The 19,710-nt window shown below is 33.8% G+C and overlaps 1 protein-coding gene across 1 annotated transcript in view; it reads left to right on the top strand.

The window, feature by feature from the left end:
• LOC119068044 (dopamine receptor 1) overlaps positions 1-19,710 on the top strand; it is a 131,975-nt gene that overhangs the window by 87,776 nt on the left and 24,489 nt on the right. Inside the window, exons 2-4 of the mRNA XM_037171410.1 lie at positions 7,236-7,326; positions 8,067-8,246; positions 10,055-10,184. Of these exons, the coding sequence (XP_037027305.1) occupies positions 7,236-7,326; positions 8,067-8,246; positions 10,055-10,184 (401 nt within the window). The remainder of the gene's footprint in view (positions 1-7,235; positions 7,327-8,066; positions 8,247-10,054; positions 10,185-19,710) is intronic.

Below are 19,710 nucleotides of genomic sequence, written 5' to 3' on the forward strand. Positions count from 1 at the left end.
CGTAAATAAATTAATTGTACAGAGGGTAAAGCTCAAAAACTAATTCAGGGTCAGTTTAAATCTTATAATTTAGATGTGAACCTTCTCTCGGTTTATACCATCTATCGTTTGAATATAAACAGAGTGAGAGATGTCTGAATGATATTCAATTGGGTAATATACGAAGCAATACGAAGATGATTTAGAATATTTAATGGACTATACATATTACATGGTAAAGAACGATGTGCTCTGATGTTTATTATATAATGTTCCGTTTATGAAAATGGTTCACATATTAGTCGGTGTACCCAGAAAATGAAAATATACTAATTGGTGATACAAAAAACCGAATCACGATGAAAGAGAACCGAATCTGTTAAGAGGAATAAACATGAACATTTCCATCGATTGCTATATTATCATCCATAATCTTCTATCGCTGCTCACATTAATTTTTTTTTAATGTTTTGAGGGTTATACATTGTAGAAAATAGAAAACCGATTTGTTTGCTGAGGGTAAAACTCTAAGTATCGCTTGTTTAAAATCACATTATTGTGGCAAATGAATAACGAAATTGAGTAGAAAGAAGAATCGTAAAGAATCTCGCGTAGGTTCGACTGAAACTTTGAAATATGTTGAGGATAATTTACTACTATGTGTGTTCGATTACACCTTTCCAGACCGTTTTCAGTCATATTACCTTGACATTATTGATATAGACAGAGCTAGTTTCTGTGTAGGATAAGCGTACCAAACTTCGGACAGGAATGAGTCGTCGGACTGCTCTTTCATTCATAAAAGAAATACGAATTACAGAATAATAGATGTCCGAGAACTCACTTTTGTCCTAGGATTGGTACACTTACCCTATAAATGTTTCTGGCATTTCACTTAAGTGGCACAATTTCTTGATTTGTATGTATCGACTATCTATATCATTCGGGCAGTAGTTTCATTGCTTTGAGGATCGCTTTAAACAAACTCCACCTGAATCTGATTCCTCTTCTGCCGTGTTAGGCTAAAACACGGTATCGTAGTGTTTGTGTAGTGCTCATTGGAAATTGTAATATATCATTGGAATATAAAAAAGCTTAATGCTATCAAAAGCTTTTTGAAAGCGCCGCAAATGCAAGACTGCGTTTTGGCTTTACACGGCAGTTTTATCTTAGTTGTTTTTTTCTGTTCTTTTGATTGCGCATCGAATCAATCATTCAATTGAAATTATTGAAATTTACCGGAAATTTACAATTTCGGCAATTTTCAGTTACTTTAGTATATAAAATTCCCATCATAGGCCATGGAAATGGTGTCGAAACGAAGGTCCTAGAATCACATTAAAAAGGGATATTGTGTCTGATACCAAGTCGCATTCCTCTGTGTCCATTTACTAAATAAAATTGCAACAAAATCACCAAAAAAAGTTCGATCGTAGGCAGAAAAGTACCGATTTTGGTTACTTCCTTTATAAAAATTTCAAAGCGTTGCTTTGTTGCCTAAAGAAAGTTTATTATGTTCCCTAAAATCAATTTCAGAATAATTTAAAAGCAATAATAAAATTTGTTCGAGAATTTGTTCTTCGAATATCGATTATCTTATACACTCGTTCAATAATTGAATACAAACGCTCCACCGTAGGAAAAACAACGTTGGTTTGGTCTTCGCTGTTGGTGTTGAATATTTATCGTTCCATTTTGTAAATTTATTCTGTTGCAGAGGTAGCAGACCAACTGTAGTTCATGGATGTAACATGTAAATACCGAGTTGACCAAAATTAACGAAAGTTAATTCTGTATGTCGATGTCAAACAATTACCGTTGAGGGTCGTTAACACTCACAATCGAACTTCTTGACTCGACTGACATTCTACTCAGTAATTTAAGTTTCACGTTTTGGCTTTTCAGTGGAAAATAACATTTTAAAAGACCAAAATGTACGGGAAAAATTGAAATAAAAATTTACTGTGACGAATATTCTATCCACTTCGAACAGCACATTTTGTTGAAAATAATTAATGAAAATAAATAGCCACAATCGCCAAGGGAGTTATTTCAGATATTTTCCTTGAATATTAAAAAAAGTCGAAGAATTTTCATGGTGTGTATAGCATACCTGAATAAAACGGACATAACTTAAATAATCTAATAGGATGAAGATAAGGAATTGTATTTATGGCACGAGTGAAATATTTTTTGTTTTGTTTATTTTATTGCTGGATGAATGAAACGATGGTTATGCCTACAGTGAAAACACCTTTCAAAACATAGTATTATTCGTGTTTAATAAATTACATAATGCTAGACCTGATTTCCCTGTACACAGTGATGCTCTTTTCCAAAATACATATGAGATGTGCTGAACTTAGGAGCGGACATGGCTGTAATACAAATTTGGCGCCAGATCCCTTCTGTAGGATTGCGATAGGATTAAGGAAAACGAAATAACCGAACAATAAGCTACGAATATTAAATAACTAAGAAATTATAGGCAACACTTTCAGTTCAGGAAATGTCGTGTCAGAATTTAGATATTTTTTTTGCTATTGTGTTCTGTAAAAGTTTCATTAATTTTAACATATAATGGGTCGACATGTACAATAGCATACAATAGGAGCACAGAACACAGCGACTTACATTCATGCACCAATTCATTGAATTCAATTCATAACTAGCAAAATATTCGTAACTTTACTGACACATAAAAGACACCCGACCGCTAAACTTACCTAATTAACGGGACTAGAAAAGTTGAACACAAGTTGAATGTCTTTGCAAAATGTGATGAATTCAGTTAGTAATACAAAAAGCCAACTTTCAAAGTAGTTGGGGTTTATATGTTGTCCCCAGCAACCTCAAGACCAGAATTCGAACTATATTTCATAATTTTTAAAATTATCTTGGATTCTTTAAAGTTTAAATTTCGAATATGCACTGAATAAGCCTTATCTTATCGCATAGACAGAATTTATTCAATTCATCATGATCTTCGTATCAGTGTTTCCTTTTAAGATGGATTTTCTCTAGCTTCGTAAAGACAAATCTGAATTGAACACGACGAGGCAAAAAAATTCCCAGTGGCTTCCATCGATTTAAAAGAGGATGTTTTGTGTACTAAAATTTAAATACGGAAAGAATCTACTGAATCGTTCAAATTTTGCTGCTAGATGCCTTCGTGAATCAGCCTGTCCGTTGAGAACCTAGGATTTGACAGGATTCCAACTATTTTTTCTAAGCCAAGTGCAAATCCGACAAACATTGTTTTGTGCCCTTGGTAACGTTAAAAACTGTGACTGATTTTCTGTGGCTCATATTTTCAATAATTATGCAAAATGATTCTCCAAAAGGTATACTTATTATTAAATAGGGCGTCTACTTAATTGCTTAAGCAAAAACGCACTTAGGCCGCCAGGGAGTAAAGGTACTCACATACTTTTACTATCCTAACGTGCTGAAATCGCCCATATCATATCATATCATAATATAATTCCATTACGTACGTAGGTACATAATGTGTATGCACATACACAATATATGCAAATTGTCTGTTATTTCATGTTATATTACGCTCGTAATCGATTTATGTACAACGTATACACATATACGAGATTATGTTTAAGAAAACTCGGAATTTTATTTTACGTAAAAGATCCAAAATAAATTCAGTTAGGTCCCCGTTTAAAGCAAATGCGGTTGGAATAAGGTCATTACATGAAAATTTCTATCGCATATAGAAACAACACAAAACCAAAAAAGAAATCACGACACAAATTGAAATCGCTCAGTCAACTTGTACGTACTATGTCGAACGAGCCTGTCGTCCCGTTGAAAAAAAAAGGAAAACAATTTCCCCACTTACGACAAAATATCTTTATTGCCGACCGATATCTGCCATACAGTGACAACGGCAAACACAATCGGCGTTACAATCCAATTCCCCATTTTACATACGAAAAGTTCAAATTTCCTATTACATGGTGTAATCAACCACGATAATACGATGATATATTATGGAAATTTTTAAATCAAAACCAAATTTCAGACAGTGATGTTGATGAAAATCTTTGTATTTGCTTGCTGGTATGCATGGTTCATATGAGTTTATGTTGTAATTGAAAAGACGACAGTGTGGGGCTGAAATATAACAAAATTATCAAACATCAACTCCATTTTTCGAAGCAAAACATTCATCCTTTCTCTCTATGAATTGCATAGTCATTCGAGCGAGATATAAACTATGTACCGCATATACCCCGTATACCTTTATCTGTGTATTTATTTTATGTATCAAAAGCTTGTAGAATAATTTATGTGTGGCATTGTGTACATACACGTTTCGAGTAGTAAATATTTACCAACCAGTTTGATTGGTGTCTAAAATATTTGAATTGGCTTATGTTCTCAGCGTAGGTCGTTCGAAAAGCCAAGAATTAGTGGTTAATATTGTGGAAATCTGTGTATGAACGAAATTGCTGACATTATTATTATCTTTAATCGGTCCCATTTCAATGTAGCTGGTGAGTGCGCCCTTCACAATTATTTAATTAAATAACGGTGCAGTGACATCAGTTTAAACTGGTCGAAGCAAGGATGGTCAGAACGGTCAGCACAAATAAACAAATGTTTATCCCTTTTCTATGTGATTGATCGATTCTATAATCGTTACCTATTAGAACATATCAAGCTGAGCAAGCGGCAAGCCTGCTAAGCCAGCATTAAATACATGCACGTGGACACTCTGGTAGTCATATTATCCTGCATCGCACCTCATCAATTTTATCAAAAGCTGATTTTATGTAAATGGACAGCAGGAAGTTGTTCGAATATCAAATTGACACATCATAATTAGTTTTAACATTTTACTATATAACAGAACATCAATCAGAATTCAACACTGATTTTCAGTTAGTTTTTTTCACGAAAACATCGACACACAAGAGAGAATTGGCTTTAACGGTCATTTAGCATAAAATTCAGGAACACAGTTATGTCTATAGTGTGTCGAAAATGAGCAATATTTCAGAACTAGACCGACAAAGGCTAACGACTTCCTGACGACTTCGCTACTTCCAAACTTATGCCAAAAAGACGAACTGGAGGCGAACCTTTTAGCATACGTTAGAAAATAACTAAAGGAAAATAACTATTATACGGTTTTACACTATCATATGTGCGTGCATGTAGCAGTTTCAACCACATAAACAAGTATAAACTGTCTTGAATGTGTGCGTGGATCAGCTGAAGCAAATTAATGCTGAAATTTCACTGCCTCTGACTGTATTACATGGGATGAAAAATTAAAACAAAAATCATATTTTCGTGTGATTATTGACCTCAGTCTCAACTCAGATCAATAAAATTCTCACGAATGCTGGACTTTTCAATTACTCACCACTAATTATGGTACGCAACTCGGTATTAATAACTCTATAACGTGTGTTTAGTGGGAAATGATTATTTTCTCAACTTAGTAACGAAAAGTTCAACTTCGTTGGCTTTTTTTTAGAAAAACATTGAATGCAACTCGGTGATAAATGTTTTTTTCGCAATTCCGGTCCATAATCATCACCTTTCCATGCATCCATTTAATGTCGTTTTGAAGGTATTTATTTCACAGTGCGTTTTTGATTATTTTTTCGCACTTGGGCTTTTTCACATTTTTTTCGCACGCTACATAGCTCAGTACCTTTAAGAAAGACTAAATTTTATAAATAAAAACTTTGCACAGACCAGGATTTGAACATCCAACACCAAAATTCTTCCAAACACCAAGCAACGACCATAGCCATTCGGCTACAGAGTCACACAATTATACAGAACGTATTGTTGAAGCGTACATACTAAGCATTGACTACTTGATTTTATTTAGCGCGTCTCTATACATCACATTGCAATGTGTATATAGAACAGGTTGCTTGATCGTTCAAATGAATTCATGTTTGCATGTGAATGTTTGGTAGAAATTTTGTTAATATTTTGCATTGGAAAGGTGATTATGGCCCGAAATTGCGAAAAACGTTGTATCTGCCACGGTAGGTATGCCGGTATTTTTTCGCACACGACGTCTTGTCGACCTCGGCTTCGCCTCGGATCGACAATCGACATCTAGTGCGAAAAAATACCTTCATACCTACCTTGGTAGATAAATAACTATTATCACATACGCGCGGTGTTCGGATGTCAAAATTACTTAACTAGAAGTTTAATTCAAAAATTACACTTCAGGTCTATGTTGTTGTCTCGTTTTCGCTTATGTGATAAAATAGAGTACACACTTGTCACTATCAGTCTCGGCAAGCCTCGACTTCTTCGTGACAAGTGTGTAATACATATTATCGTTCCGGAGTGAGTATGTCATACATTAAACGGTTCTGTATATAAACTTTATATGATACATTAATCTATCGTCGACCGCGACCCGTCCCTAGGGAGTTTTGTGTTACTCTGCATTTAAATGAAAGAAACTAAACTGTTCAATTGTTGTGTTGCATTCGCATATATGAAAGAAACTCGGAAAAAAATCCTGACCCCATCGAGAACCGAACTCGGAAACTTTGAGTGAAAGCAAGCAGTGCTAACCATTCGACCACTGAATCTTCGAATATTCACGAATTGCTAAATTGCTAGTTGGATTCTCGCGGCTAATGTGATTCAATTCGAAAAGTACATAACGTGTACGACTCATGGCGTAGTGTGTGTGTAGTTGTTATGTGAACCCTTTCTCTTGTATTTTGTTTACGATGAAAATAATTAAATTTCGACTAAACGGATTTCAATCAAACAAAATGCCAGTGTGTAGTGCGTGATCTCAGGACTTCTGTAACGTAATTAGTTTTTCAATCGGATTAATATAAACAAACCTTTGAAAACTCGATCTGATCAACATGTACGACGTAATAAAACGTTTTGTTGAGTCATACATCGAAAGAGATATCGTCTGCTGCCGCCCTCGGATACTTTTTCTCATCTGGATACGAGATATCACTTTACTTCCCTTGCATAGTAATGTACTAATTTTTTTTAGATCACTAGATGTGTAGATTGTCAGACTTCAGTACTGCGAAAGATTATATTTTATGTCATAACTCGGAATTACTCTTTAACATGATCCTTCTCATAATCATTTAAAAGTGTGATTTGAAAAATTGAATTCAATATCAACTATTGACTGAGAATTAAAACCGTGCGACACGGTTTATTTTAGCTTTTTGTTGATTTATGTATTTGTTTAATAACGACGGATTTCTTGTTATTTATAGGCAACAACAAGCTTAAATGAATCATGGCTTCGAACTGGTGAAATTGAGGAGGATCCAGATGCCGTTACATTATTGTCAATATTATTAGTTGGTGAGTTTATGGTAGAACTTCAAGATTGTGAATAGGCTCAAACTATTATGTAATATAATCTAGTGGATTATTTTGAGTTTTTCCTTTAAGCTAAAAAAAAATTAAAGCTTTTTTGTTTCATAATTCAAATCTTTTTAAACTACAAGTTGTTCAGCGAACGTTCAAATATAACTCAGTGAAACTATAAATTGTTTAAGGATATTTTCTATGAGATAGCAACGGTTGACGATGTACTGAAAAATTGTATTCTTTTTCTCAATCTCGTTGTTAAATATTTACTGAAGAATGTAATTTCAAGAACGGTTTTTCCATTTATAAAATTCTACGGAAGCCCGAAATAAATACATTTGTGCGGATTTGAACTGGAAATGGAATCTGTGAAATGTGTTCAACGGAACTGGAAATCTTTTTTTTTATAAAAGTTGCGACTACGAAATATTTTTTTTTCTTCTGTGTATGCATATAAATGTATTTACTCAGCCATCGCAATGTTTATTTGATTTATGCCTAATTACAGTCCCATTAAAATCTACCCATATTGAAATGTTGTCGTTGCCGTTGTATAAAACAAATTTACCATCATAATATACATAAACAAGCTGCAACGCTTTATCTTTCTTCATTTTCCGTATAACGATAAAAAGTGAATAATTTGCTAAACATCCACATCTTTCACATCTTTCACTGATTTTATGATGAACATTTTAGATTTTACTCCTGATTTTCCATTTTTTTTGCAGGTATTTTCTTATCGGTGCTAATTTTTCTGTCGGTCGCGGGCAATATTTTAGTATGCCTAGCAATTTACACAGAACGAAGTTTACGAAGAATTGGTAATTTATTCCTAGCGTCCTTAGCAATTGCTGATTTATTTGTAGCATCTTTAGTAATGACATTTGCGGGTGTGAATGATCTATTAGGTGAGTACAATTTGATTCGTTCAAATTGATTTACAATTTCAATTGCCAGGATGTTGATTTAATTTTAGTTTTAAAATTGAATTTATAATTTCACCGACACAAAAAAGACTCTGTTTTGTGTGGCAGTTTCGCTTTTATATTATTGCATCTCCAGGGGTGGAATTACGGTTGCAGTTGTATAAAGAAAAGACTCTTTTTTACGTAGAAAAGATTCTTTTTTATATAGAAAAAGAACCTTTTTTTACTGAAACCGTTGCTCTTTTGGTACTAAGTTTGGTGAGTGAATGTGATGTTTTTGGAACTTCAGGATGAAAAAGAGTCTTTTCTATATAGAAAACTGCAGCCGTAATTCCACCCCAGTGCATCATTGGATTAATCACTAGAATTTAAATTATAAAAACAGTAGACCAATTAAAAATAAAAAATTAACGCCAGCTGTTCATTGTTTAAGAACTCTTTAACCATTGTCACATTTTGACTACAACTCATAGGCAAAACAAAATGCGAGAGCGGCGAGATATAATAGGTGTGCCATAATCCCACGAGAAGCTGCTTCACCACAGTGTTGGATTTCGTACAAAAATTGACATTTCATGACACACTGTACTTTCGGATTTTCGTACGAGGTGCTCAAGAAAAATCAATTTATATTTCCATATTTTGCCAACTACGAAATACGTAATACGAAATGTCCATTTTTTACGAAATCCATCATTGCGCTTCCCTTCAATCACACTCTAGTCACGAAGCTCTGTACCCCAAACGATCGCTACCTGTCATATTTTATGTGTCAAGCTTGTTGCTTAAAACCAACTTGTTAGGTCAAATCTTTTCACAAATGTGATCCCTCAAGTAATGAATTACTTCCGCAACAGCCAACTCTTTCTACTATTACCGATCAGTGTTGTCAAGATTAGTACGTCAAATTACTTCAAATAGGCTTAAAATTTGTATTTTAATGAGTGAGGATGGTATGGCCCGACCCGAAGGGAAGGGTTGTATTACTTTTCGTCAAAATAAAAATTTGGAACCTCAGACGTACTATGATTCACGTGCTAGTCGGTAAATGCGTAAAATTTGCTCAAAAAATTACCGACCAGAAGCAAGTAAAAAAAAATGCTTCGCACAATCCGATTTTAATTGAATAATCATCAAAATTCGACATAATGCTGCAAATTAATGTAATTGGTGGTGCGGTCATATTGAAGACATCAAGAAAGGATAAATAATGTGATTATGAATCAACATTTCTGTCCGTATTACAATCTTGTTATTCCTTATCAAACCAATACATTTCTTTCGCAGTACTTCACTTTATGTCACTCATAGATCTATTTGTTTTTCTATTATTTGATGGGGCCTTCAAAGAATATTATTCTTACATACGAGTTACAGAAATGTTTCCACAAATCTCTTTATCCATCACAAATCCGAAAAAAAATGTTTATCATGTTTGCAAACAAAGGAAAAGGTTTTTCTATTTTGTCACACATTTATGCGTATTTACATCTGGGCTTAGAGAATGCGAAAAGAAAAAGAAAATCACATATATCTCTCAATTCCTTTTTCAGTCACTCATATTCCCCAAATAAAGATCCATCGAAACCATATTTGCCTACCCGCTGCTATTCGTTAAGTCTACAAAAGTACACAGAACATTACTTTAAAGCAGAGCAAAAAAGAAAGAAAAAAAAATTTTCAGAAAGGAAAATTCATAAATCCCTTTACGAATTTCTGAATAATAAATTGTAATATGAGTTTGCACGAAATATAACTTTCTATTATAATGTATGACGATTTTATTACAGGCTATTGGGTATTTGGTGCTCAATTTTGTGATACTTGGGTCGCGTTCGATGTGATGTGCTCAACAGCTTCAATTTTAAATCTGTGTGCCATTTCATTGGATCGATACATTCATATAAAAGACCCACTACGGTAAGAAAAATATCAACCAAAAAATAAAAAGAAATTAATTTTATTTCTACACTTTAATAATAAACAAAGTTTTTCCTTTCACAAGAAAAAAAAAGTTTTGCAAATATTTAAGTTGTATTTTAGATTAAAAACATTTTCCATTCTCGGTGAAATGAAAAAATTGTCACCAACCGTGCTAGAGCATTTAAAATTTCGCTTTTCATTTTATTCATTTCTTAGACCCGTACGAGCTGTAGGGGTCTTACAGGTTTACTGCTAGATGTGTAACACGTCGCAGGGAGGAACTGTTGTGGTTGTTCCGAGAAGTCAAATCAGCAAAATATACAAAATGAAAATCTCAAATAGAAAATAGATTTGAGTCCGTGAGACTATGTATTTCAAGCTTTTGAGACTTTCGTTTTTCTCTAGCTGATGTGCAGCATTGTAGTTTCAAGATATAACGATTTTTAAGGACAACTAACTATTGCATTGACAATAGGTGTCGTACGGGTCTTTTTTATGTTTTTTGTTTGATGATATCACACTACTGATGTTATATTGATATTCCCGGACCAATAAATTGCTTTTTCATTGTTTGGGATTAGATAAAAATTTATTTGTCTGACAAAGATTTATCCATTGTATGTACGAGGCGGGTAAAATTTTATAAATTCATGAATGACATTTTCATTCAAACAATATTGATACACAAGTGCGCACCCAAGATTGTTTGTGGTGGGGCATAAATTTTAAGTGGGTCCAACAAAATGTACATTCCTATCGAAAATATCAACCGTCGGTCGGCGTATAAAATGTAAAAAAAGTGTACAGAGGATGAACAATTCTAAAACCAGGGACGCAGTCAGACAGTATATTCAGGTTACGTGCTGTTTTAAAACAACGAAACAAAATTGTTGTTTACCATTAGTAGGGCTAGAAAAAAAAGTTTGGATGGAAAAATTGCAATCTTCATGAATAAAAATTATCTCAATGTTCGGAACACAACCGAAGCAATACAACATTCGAAATAAAAATTAAAAAAAGAAGGTGAAAAGCCCATTAATAACTACGGCAGTAAAAAGACGAGCACCAACTTTGGCTTGTGTTCTCTTGTAAAATAAAGAATTTTGTTTCGAATACTTGCTTTTTTCCGGTGCTACAGGGAGAGATAAGTGAAACTCCGCATATTTTCTGTTGGAGGTGTTGTGGTTTGCAAATGGTTCCACACGCAATTTGTTAAACAAATGAAAATCTAGATTTTTATTTTCACGCCATCGCAGCAGGAATGAAATACTAAAATAAGAAATCTAGATTTTCATTAGAATCATTTACAAACCTCAACTCCAAAAACAAAAAATATTTCGAGTTTCACTTACTTCTCCCTGTATGACTACTGTTGGACTATTTCTCGGATTAAGTAATCCTTGGTCAAAAATCAGGTCCGAACCGGTATTTTTAGAAAAATAGCTTGATTCGACCTAAATCTGGTTTCATTAAAACCTGTCAGATTACTATATTCAATCCACGTTTCAAGTCATTTCGTGTCAGGTCAAAATTGATATCACATCAGACTCATGTCAAAGTAAGTTCCGGTATTTTCAGATCAGGTTAAGCTAAACCATACCAGTGCTCAGCTTTATTTCGGCCTAACTTTGTGCCAGAATCCTAGATCTGCACTACAAAACTTACTTTACCGCAGTTGGATATTTTAACACCTGATGAACTTCATACATAAGCCAAGTTTTGCCATTCATTAAAAAAATTCTAATTAAATTAAAGTCATTAATAGAATTATATTCTGTAATGGACGTATTGCTGTGTATTAACTTTATATGTAATTAAACTGACAGCCTCAGAAATTCGCTTGTGACGAGCGAATTATTATAAAATGTACTTCCACATACCACATACCCTACATGGATTGGATATGTTTTACGCGATTAAGCATTGTATTGTGTACATGTCATAAAAATTTATATATGTTCTTTCAACTTTTCAGTTTTCTATTATTATGTTTTTATCAAACTAAAAACATTTCAGAACAGATATGAAAAGTTCCAATCTGAAGGGTGTCACCGCAAATTTAAATGAATTTATTATAAATAGATTCAATGAATATTGCCGTTATTAATTCCATATTATCTTTGCGATAAATTAGTTCGGTAAACAAGGCATGATGAGTCGACGGTGTCAAGAAAATTACTGGCGACTGCTGATGCCTGTCTAAAAATAGTAGATTATTCACCTCTGTCCACATGTTTACTTAGACACTTGGGGAGTTATTGCATGAGCTGAAGGCGAATGTTATAACCCCAAGTGTCTAAATAAACATTTGGACAGAGGTGAATATGCTATCTACCGACGGCGAAATATTAGCACTTTTTCACTGCTATTATTTCACCTAGGTAGATAAAAATGTATTACATAGTGTGTGTAAAGTAATAGTATATTATGTTACAGGAGAATATTTTCAACGCTATACACTCTTGTATATTAATATTACACAAAATACGAGTGCAACGCAAACGCTCGTTCGTGTTATGTACAGAAGTGTAACGATCTCATTACCCCTCCTACCACATAATAATTATTATTGTATTGAGGAAACGACCAACCAGGGCCGTATCTGGATGGGGCGCAGGGGGGCGGCGCCACTCCTAGCGAAGTCATTTTTTCAATTTTTTTTAATTTTTCCCATACAAAATAATTTTTTTGGACCTTGCGCCCCCCCCCCCCCCCCCTAGCGCACTCAGATTTTGAAGTCTGGCTACGGCCCTGCGACCAACTTATCAACATATTAATGTAGGATATATTTACCTAGATAAATAATAATGACGTCATATCAATGGAATAATTGAGAGAAATAATGTTTGGTATAATACACCGAAAAACAGTGTTTAATGTCGATATATTCACCGCAATGCAATAAAGTCATTTATCGCATACGCGGTGTGATTCCCCGAAAAAATTATTCACCTAGGATATATAAACAAACATTATACTTCTGTAAATTGTCAAAGTGTCATTCGCATATCTGGTTGTCTCGTTTTCGCTTATGCGATAAAAAAGAATATGCACGTATGACAAGCCGTCTCGGCAAGCCTCGACCGCTTTGTCATACGTGCATAATATTTATTATAAACGACATTTCCATTATGGTATGTGTGAGTCACTTTTAATAGTACATTACAGAGGTTCCAAATTTTTATGGTCCGACCCGCAGGGTAGGGCTGAATTTCCACTCGTCCACTCGGCAATGTAAATGCATATTTTATATGAGCGAGGCGCCATTTACTTTGCCGTATCACGTAAAATTGAAGAATGAAACATTTATTATTCCATTCTCTTCTGATTCTTTTTCTCTACAAGCTTGTGGATTCATATTTATTCACGAGTTTTAACTCCGAAGTGACTATTTGTACGTGCGGGAAAATAGTAAGTGTATGATGATTGACTATTCGCACTCGCGAAAGTTTTTCAAAAATTCTGAAAAAAAAATTCTTAAGAAATATCCATATATTCCGAACAGATTCAAAAAGTTTTAGGTATGACTCAAGTTCAACAACATTATTCTAAGCAAAAAATTATTCTACACTATCGTAAAATTATAAACATTTATATTTTTAATTAATTGTTTTCTGATTTTCAAAGATCAGTCAAACATAAAAAAGACTATACGTCTCTATATGCCTCTCTTTTCTTCTCATGTCATTTTTTCTTAATTCTCTCACGAAAAAGGTTTGCTTTTTGGTTGAATTTGGGTCCTAGTCGTAATTGAAATATAAATTAAAAGTAAAAAAACTTGAAAATTCGGCAATAGTGTATAACAATTTTTTGTTTACAATAACATTCTTAATCTAAATACAAGTTTTTACAGGTTGGGATGAGGGCTTAGCCTGACCACCTTTTCTTGGTATATGTGAATTTCTTAAATAAATCTTTATAAAAAAAATACAAAAAATGTCAAAAGTTTAATGTCCCATTGCACATTATTTATTCATCTGTTTTGTTGTAACAGAATTCTTACGTGTGTTCATCTTGAGGAAATACAATTTTAGATTTTTAAGAGTTTTGAAAGTCGTCGATTTTCTCTATCAATTAAGTGTTTCCAGTTTATGATATTTTGGCGCAAAATTTGAATACGTCTTAGAACATCGATGACCTTCAAAACTCTTAAAAATCTAAAACTGTCAATTGTGCATTTTTTAGAATGAACCAATCGTAAAAGTTTTTGTGGCATGCTGAATGCATACTATGGCTATTCGCTATCGATTGCGAATAGCCATTAAACAACTAGTCATACAGAAGCTTTTTGTAGACGCTGGCTAATAGTATGTTTATGATCTGTGAAAAGACACATGACTTGTAGTACTAAGACCAATACCATTTCCTTGAATTGTTGAATTGGTTGTTCTTTTAAGAGGGTAAGGAGCAACGTAAAAAAGCATCATTAAAAGGTACAAATTGAAAATTTTATTTAAAAAAAACGAACGAAAAGTAGAACGGAAATTATGAATTTCTATACTCATAAAAGTGTGAACAAAGATGTTCTGTGGTTTCAGAAAATAATTTTTTTTACGATATTTACATTGCTTCTGTTCGGTATTTTCTGCACGATTATTTAAAAAGCAAATACGTCTTAAAAGCGACATTCTTATAAGTGGATCAAGTACTAGTGATAAGAGAACTGTATCTTATTGTACGACAGCATACCTCACTTAACTTTAATGGCCGTAGATAAACACTTGCATTAGTTTCAGAGTACCTCAATTGTAATAACAGCCCTCGAAAAATCGTTAAAGCATATTCCAGCAAAAGTGCTGTAAAATTCAAATTAGAGAACGTGATGTATGCCTTTGACATGTTCAACCTGCAAAATAGCACTTAATATTACGATGTATTTGCAGTTGTACGGTTTATTAATATCATCTATCGCAATTACTAATAAAAAAAATTAAATTTGAATTTGAAGTAGGTTAAGTAAATATAAACCAGTGGCAGAATCATCACTGGTTGTGGTAGATATGAGCAATTTCATCTGGTTACTATTACAACCGAATAAAATTTATTTTCTTCTTTATGGAAAAAGAAAAATTAATAAACAGCTTAGTGAACGTTGTTTACATGCTAGCGGTTAATAAATCCGTCCGTACTGTCTTGATCAAAACGTGTTTAGTGGTATTTACATTTTCCACAAATGTAATACCTGTTTCAAAGGTAAGGTTAAAGTTCTTAGACAGATTTTCCTTTCAGATGTGTTTAAATCGTCTTACCTATAATACATTTTTGTATCTAATGGTGATATTATGGCGAAGAAAATTTTCAATAGAGTAGTTACAGTGGGAAAAGATAAACAAATCACATTTTCAACGATTATTCATTCCACATTCGACATCCTTTTTTAGGTACACATCCAGCGTAGCATTTATCACTCGGTGGCATAATATTCATTTGTAAATTGTGGAAGTTGAACCACATCGTGTAACAAAAACACTTAATTTCGCACTGTATTGCATACAACGATAGTGGTGTAATCGAGAGTGGTACCCCCACAAAAGATTCTGTTTGTCTACACTCACTGTTACGTAAAATCAAAGTTTGAAAATTCTTGAATAGCCGTACCTGAAGGTTTGAAAAATGTTATAAAAAACTAGTCTAAACACCTTCTATTTGTTCTTTAATAGATCCTAACAAGATTCAAAACAAATGAAAGTTGTTTACGCTAGTTTAAAAAAAAATCAAACTTCTTTTCGTGAAAGCAGTTTCCTTGAGAATTTTCCAAATCTACCTCAGAAGTTGTAGCTTCAAATTTTTTTTAATTAGTTTTATAGCAATTATGAGTCAATTCTGGATCAAACATATCCCAGGACTCGCAAAATAAAATACTGCACCCTATTCTTAAGATCACCAAGACAAGGCCTTACGTTATGACTTTTTCACATAGATCAAAAAGTTTTCTGGTGGAGCTTTTGTGAGTCATCCAGCTTTGTCGAGGTCTAATTTTCCAGAATTTGTAATATGAAAAAATCGTATATTTGAACCAAACTATTTCAGAACTTTACTTGTGATTGAAGAGGTATTTCCACAACGGATTCAGGAATAGAAACATTGCCAGGGACAAATTCAAGTTATTTTTAGTTATTGTTGTTGCAAGGCCAAAAAATAGGGCATTTTGAAGAATTAAATTATCAACTTAATGCGACCCTTAATACGTCACCCTAATCATGGATGAAAAAGTCCACTTTTCGCAGCAAAGTTGCAGAATTGAAATGTCATCTTTTCATGGATTACTTTGTCATTGAAATGTATGTCTTTTTCTCACAAGTGTGATAAAGTAATTTTATCGTAATTTGCCGAAATCTTGTCGTACGCACGAGTGATGCGCGGAACATGACAGTTTGACCTGAACCTGATGTGAGAATGACTGATTTCAATGTTCAATCAGATCAGACTGAGCCTGAATTAACCTGAACCACGTACCTGTACGTACGAGGCTCCAAATACTTTTATTTTGACAGGTGGGAATACAACCTCTTCGAGTCGGTCCATAACGTCCCCACTTGTCAAAATAAAAATTTAGAACCTCGGGACGTGATGTACTATGATTACATGGAAATTCTTATTGAACTGAACCTAGAGCTTAACTTAGTGTTGATCAGTGATTTTTGTTTTATTTGAGAGGTACTTCGTACGGACTTTCGTAATTGCGCTATGTGCGATTTTTAAGATGAATATGAATACTTTCATTAAAATTGCACGTGCCGCACTTGGGCTAGGTGCAGACCTCTCACACCTCCTTATTTCCTCATTTTTATAAAAACCTCCTTATTCCTCCTTATTTTATTAAAAAATCCTTATTTTCCTTATACGTAAAATTTATGTAAAATTAAGCTCATGATTGGTTTAACATTATATTTTTGTGGTTCCACTCCGCCTCTCGGCTCGAGGTCTCGAGTAGAACTATTTGATTTAACATATAAATCACCCTTAACATTGTCTCAGACATGCGTCCTTAGTACAAACAATTCAAGGTTTTAGCCTTATTTACACTTACTTCTTTCAAATTTATACGTTTATACTTTCACCAATTTATTATTTCGAAATTCGAACGGGAAAGAACAGCTTTTGCAGTTAACGAGATCAAAATCTAATTCAGCAAGTTTTTAAACTTGAGGGTGGGGTCAAGTAAGAATTCCCGCCGTAAGTACGTCTTAAATTTCAAAAATTTTGTCGCATCGAAAACTGATTGAAAACTGCCACCCTACAAAAACGATAGGTACGTCAAAATAAACAGTGATATGCGGTTTATTTTGAATTTTGAAGCGCACTTACAGTGATAATTGGTAAATCTAATCTTTGCTAAGAGGACGTACAGAAATTGTATTTGTTTCACTGGCGTTAACTTTTTTCGCTCAGTTAAATCTGTCAAAGTTAACTGTGAGGTTATATTCTTCACGGCCTATTTTGTTCATGAAGAATTAACTTGTCAGTGAAACTTGACATTTTTGATGTAAAAAGGTGTTTGATTTTCGTATTGATGCAAAATAATTATTTTTGAGTGGTGACATTGTGTTTAATTAAATAAAATCAATGAAATAATTTGTGTTTATGTGACCGCTGTTCTTGTCAAAATTTTGCTTCTTTAACTAAGCGCATTAACCGAGCGACGAAAAAATAGATTTTCTGTACGGAATCTAATTCAAGCCTTAAACGCGCCCAAAATATTCAAATTTTCATCGTGATAAAAGTGAATTTTACGATACAACTTTACAAAAACGATACGTCAAAATAAACAATAATGCATTTTATTTTAAAGTTGAGGCGGACTTCCGATGTTAATTGCTGTATTTTAGAATAAATCCAATAAACAATTTCCTTATTTCTTCTTATTTTTGTGCTAAAACCTCCTTAATTCCTTAATAAGGAGTCCAAATTTAGAGTGAGAGGCCTGGCTAGGTGGGAAGCATTATGGTAACAGGCACATACGGGTTATAGCTGTGTTAGGGTTGCGGAGGTATTAGGGCTTCGGAAAAATTAGGATCACGGACGAATTAGGGCTACGGATGCACTAGGGTCACGTACGTAATAGGTTTACGGGTCGTACGGGGCTCAGTCGCAGCAAACACTCCGACTGTTCTGACGGCTTGCTTATTTTCAAACTCAGCGAATCCTTGCAGAACGAATTTCAATTTACAATAGCAAAAATGTATTGCTATAAAATGGTTCGCCTTAAGTGTATGCGTTTGTTTTATTTTCGTGTAAACAACATTATCCTTTCTTGCCAAGTAAATATATTTTTTTCAATAAAAAAAAATTGTCATTTTTACCTGGACTTTTACCCGGTTGTGTGGTTTTCATATCCTATTTACCGATGTAGACGTAGACGGAAAATAGAAAGAGTCCCATCAATTTCACCAGTTACTTTCACCCTAGAAACGAAAATTCATATCTAAACTAATAGTAAATATGTACAAGAGCATTATATTATACTCCAAAAATCGTTATTTTATATGGACTAGACATTGTAGAGCCTCGCTGTTGACAACAGAGTTATGTAGCCACTTGTTGTACCACATGTTAATGTTTTCATAGACAGAAAGAAAATAAGGCGAACGATACTACATCGTATTTAATTAACGAAAATATGTTGTCATTTCAACTCTGTTGACTGGAATTCCCCATCAAATTCTTCATTGTCAATAAAGTGACTAGAATGTTGTTTTGTGCAGTTTATTGCACAAACAAATATATAGCCGATTTCAATTAAATGGAAATTTCGCGTCAAAGCTTCCTTAAAAGTATGTGCAATTTGAAGAACTTGAGATTGCGAATGAATTAATAATGTTGACAAACATATTTAAATTTAGAGTATTGGAAACGTATATTCGTTATTACAATGTTTATTTTTAATTCTTGGTGGGTAAAATGGGTTTCAAAAATTTTTATATTGGAAAGGAGGAAAACAGCCCAACCCCTCGAGTAGGACAGGTTATGGTCCTCACTAGTTAAAATAAATAGTTTGAAATGTCGAACGTATTCGTAATGCTTAGTGTAACAAAATAATCAAATCTGTCACTTCATTTGAATCGTCAAGTATCTACTACTGCATTATAGCTAGAGCCGTGTCTATAATCTCAATGTTCATCAGGCCCGGACTGGCTCTATTGGCATTCGGGCAGTTCTCGAAGAGTCTTTTTGATTTTCTATGAATAAATGGCAACGAAGGGCCTTTTGCAAATTTTCTTCATACAACGCCCGAAGGGCCAGTCCGGCACTGATATTCATTCCTCTATAACAGTTCAATAGTCAATCAATCTTTTAAATATTAGCTAAAATTACTGTTGTAATATCACTGGACTAATGTTTGTTGTAATAACCACATGCAGATGTGTTAGTGTTGTTATACCCTTTGCTTGCATTATCTTATATCAATAAAGTTTAGTTTGTTCTTTACGTCTTTCATCAAAATTCTTCTGTATTCTTCAATGTCAACGCTAAGTGAAGCCGATACGGGCTCCACACCACTGAGGCGTATATAGTCAAGATT

Source organism: Bradysia coprophila (assembly GCF_014529535.1).
Source record: "Bradysia coprophila strain Holo2 chromosome X unlocalized genomic scaffold, BU_Bcop_v1 contig_173, whole genome shotgun sequence".
NCBI lineage: Eukaryota > Metazoa > Arthropoda > Insecta > Diptera > Sciaridae > Bradysia > Bradysia coprophila.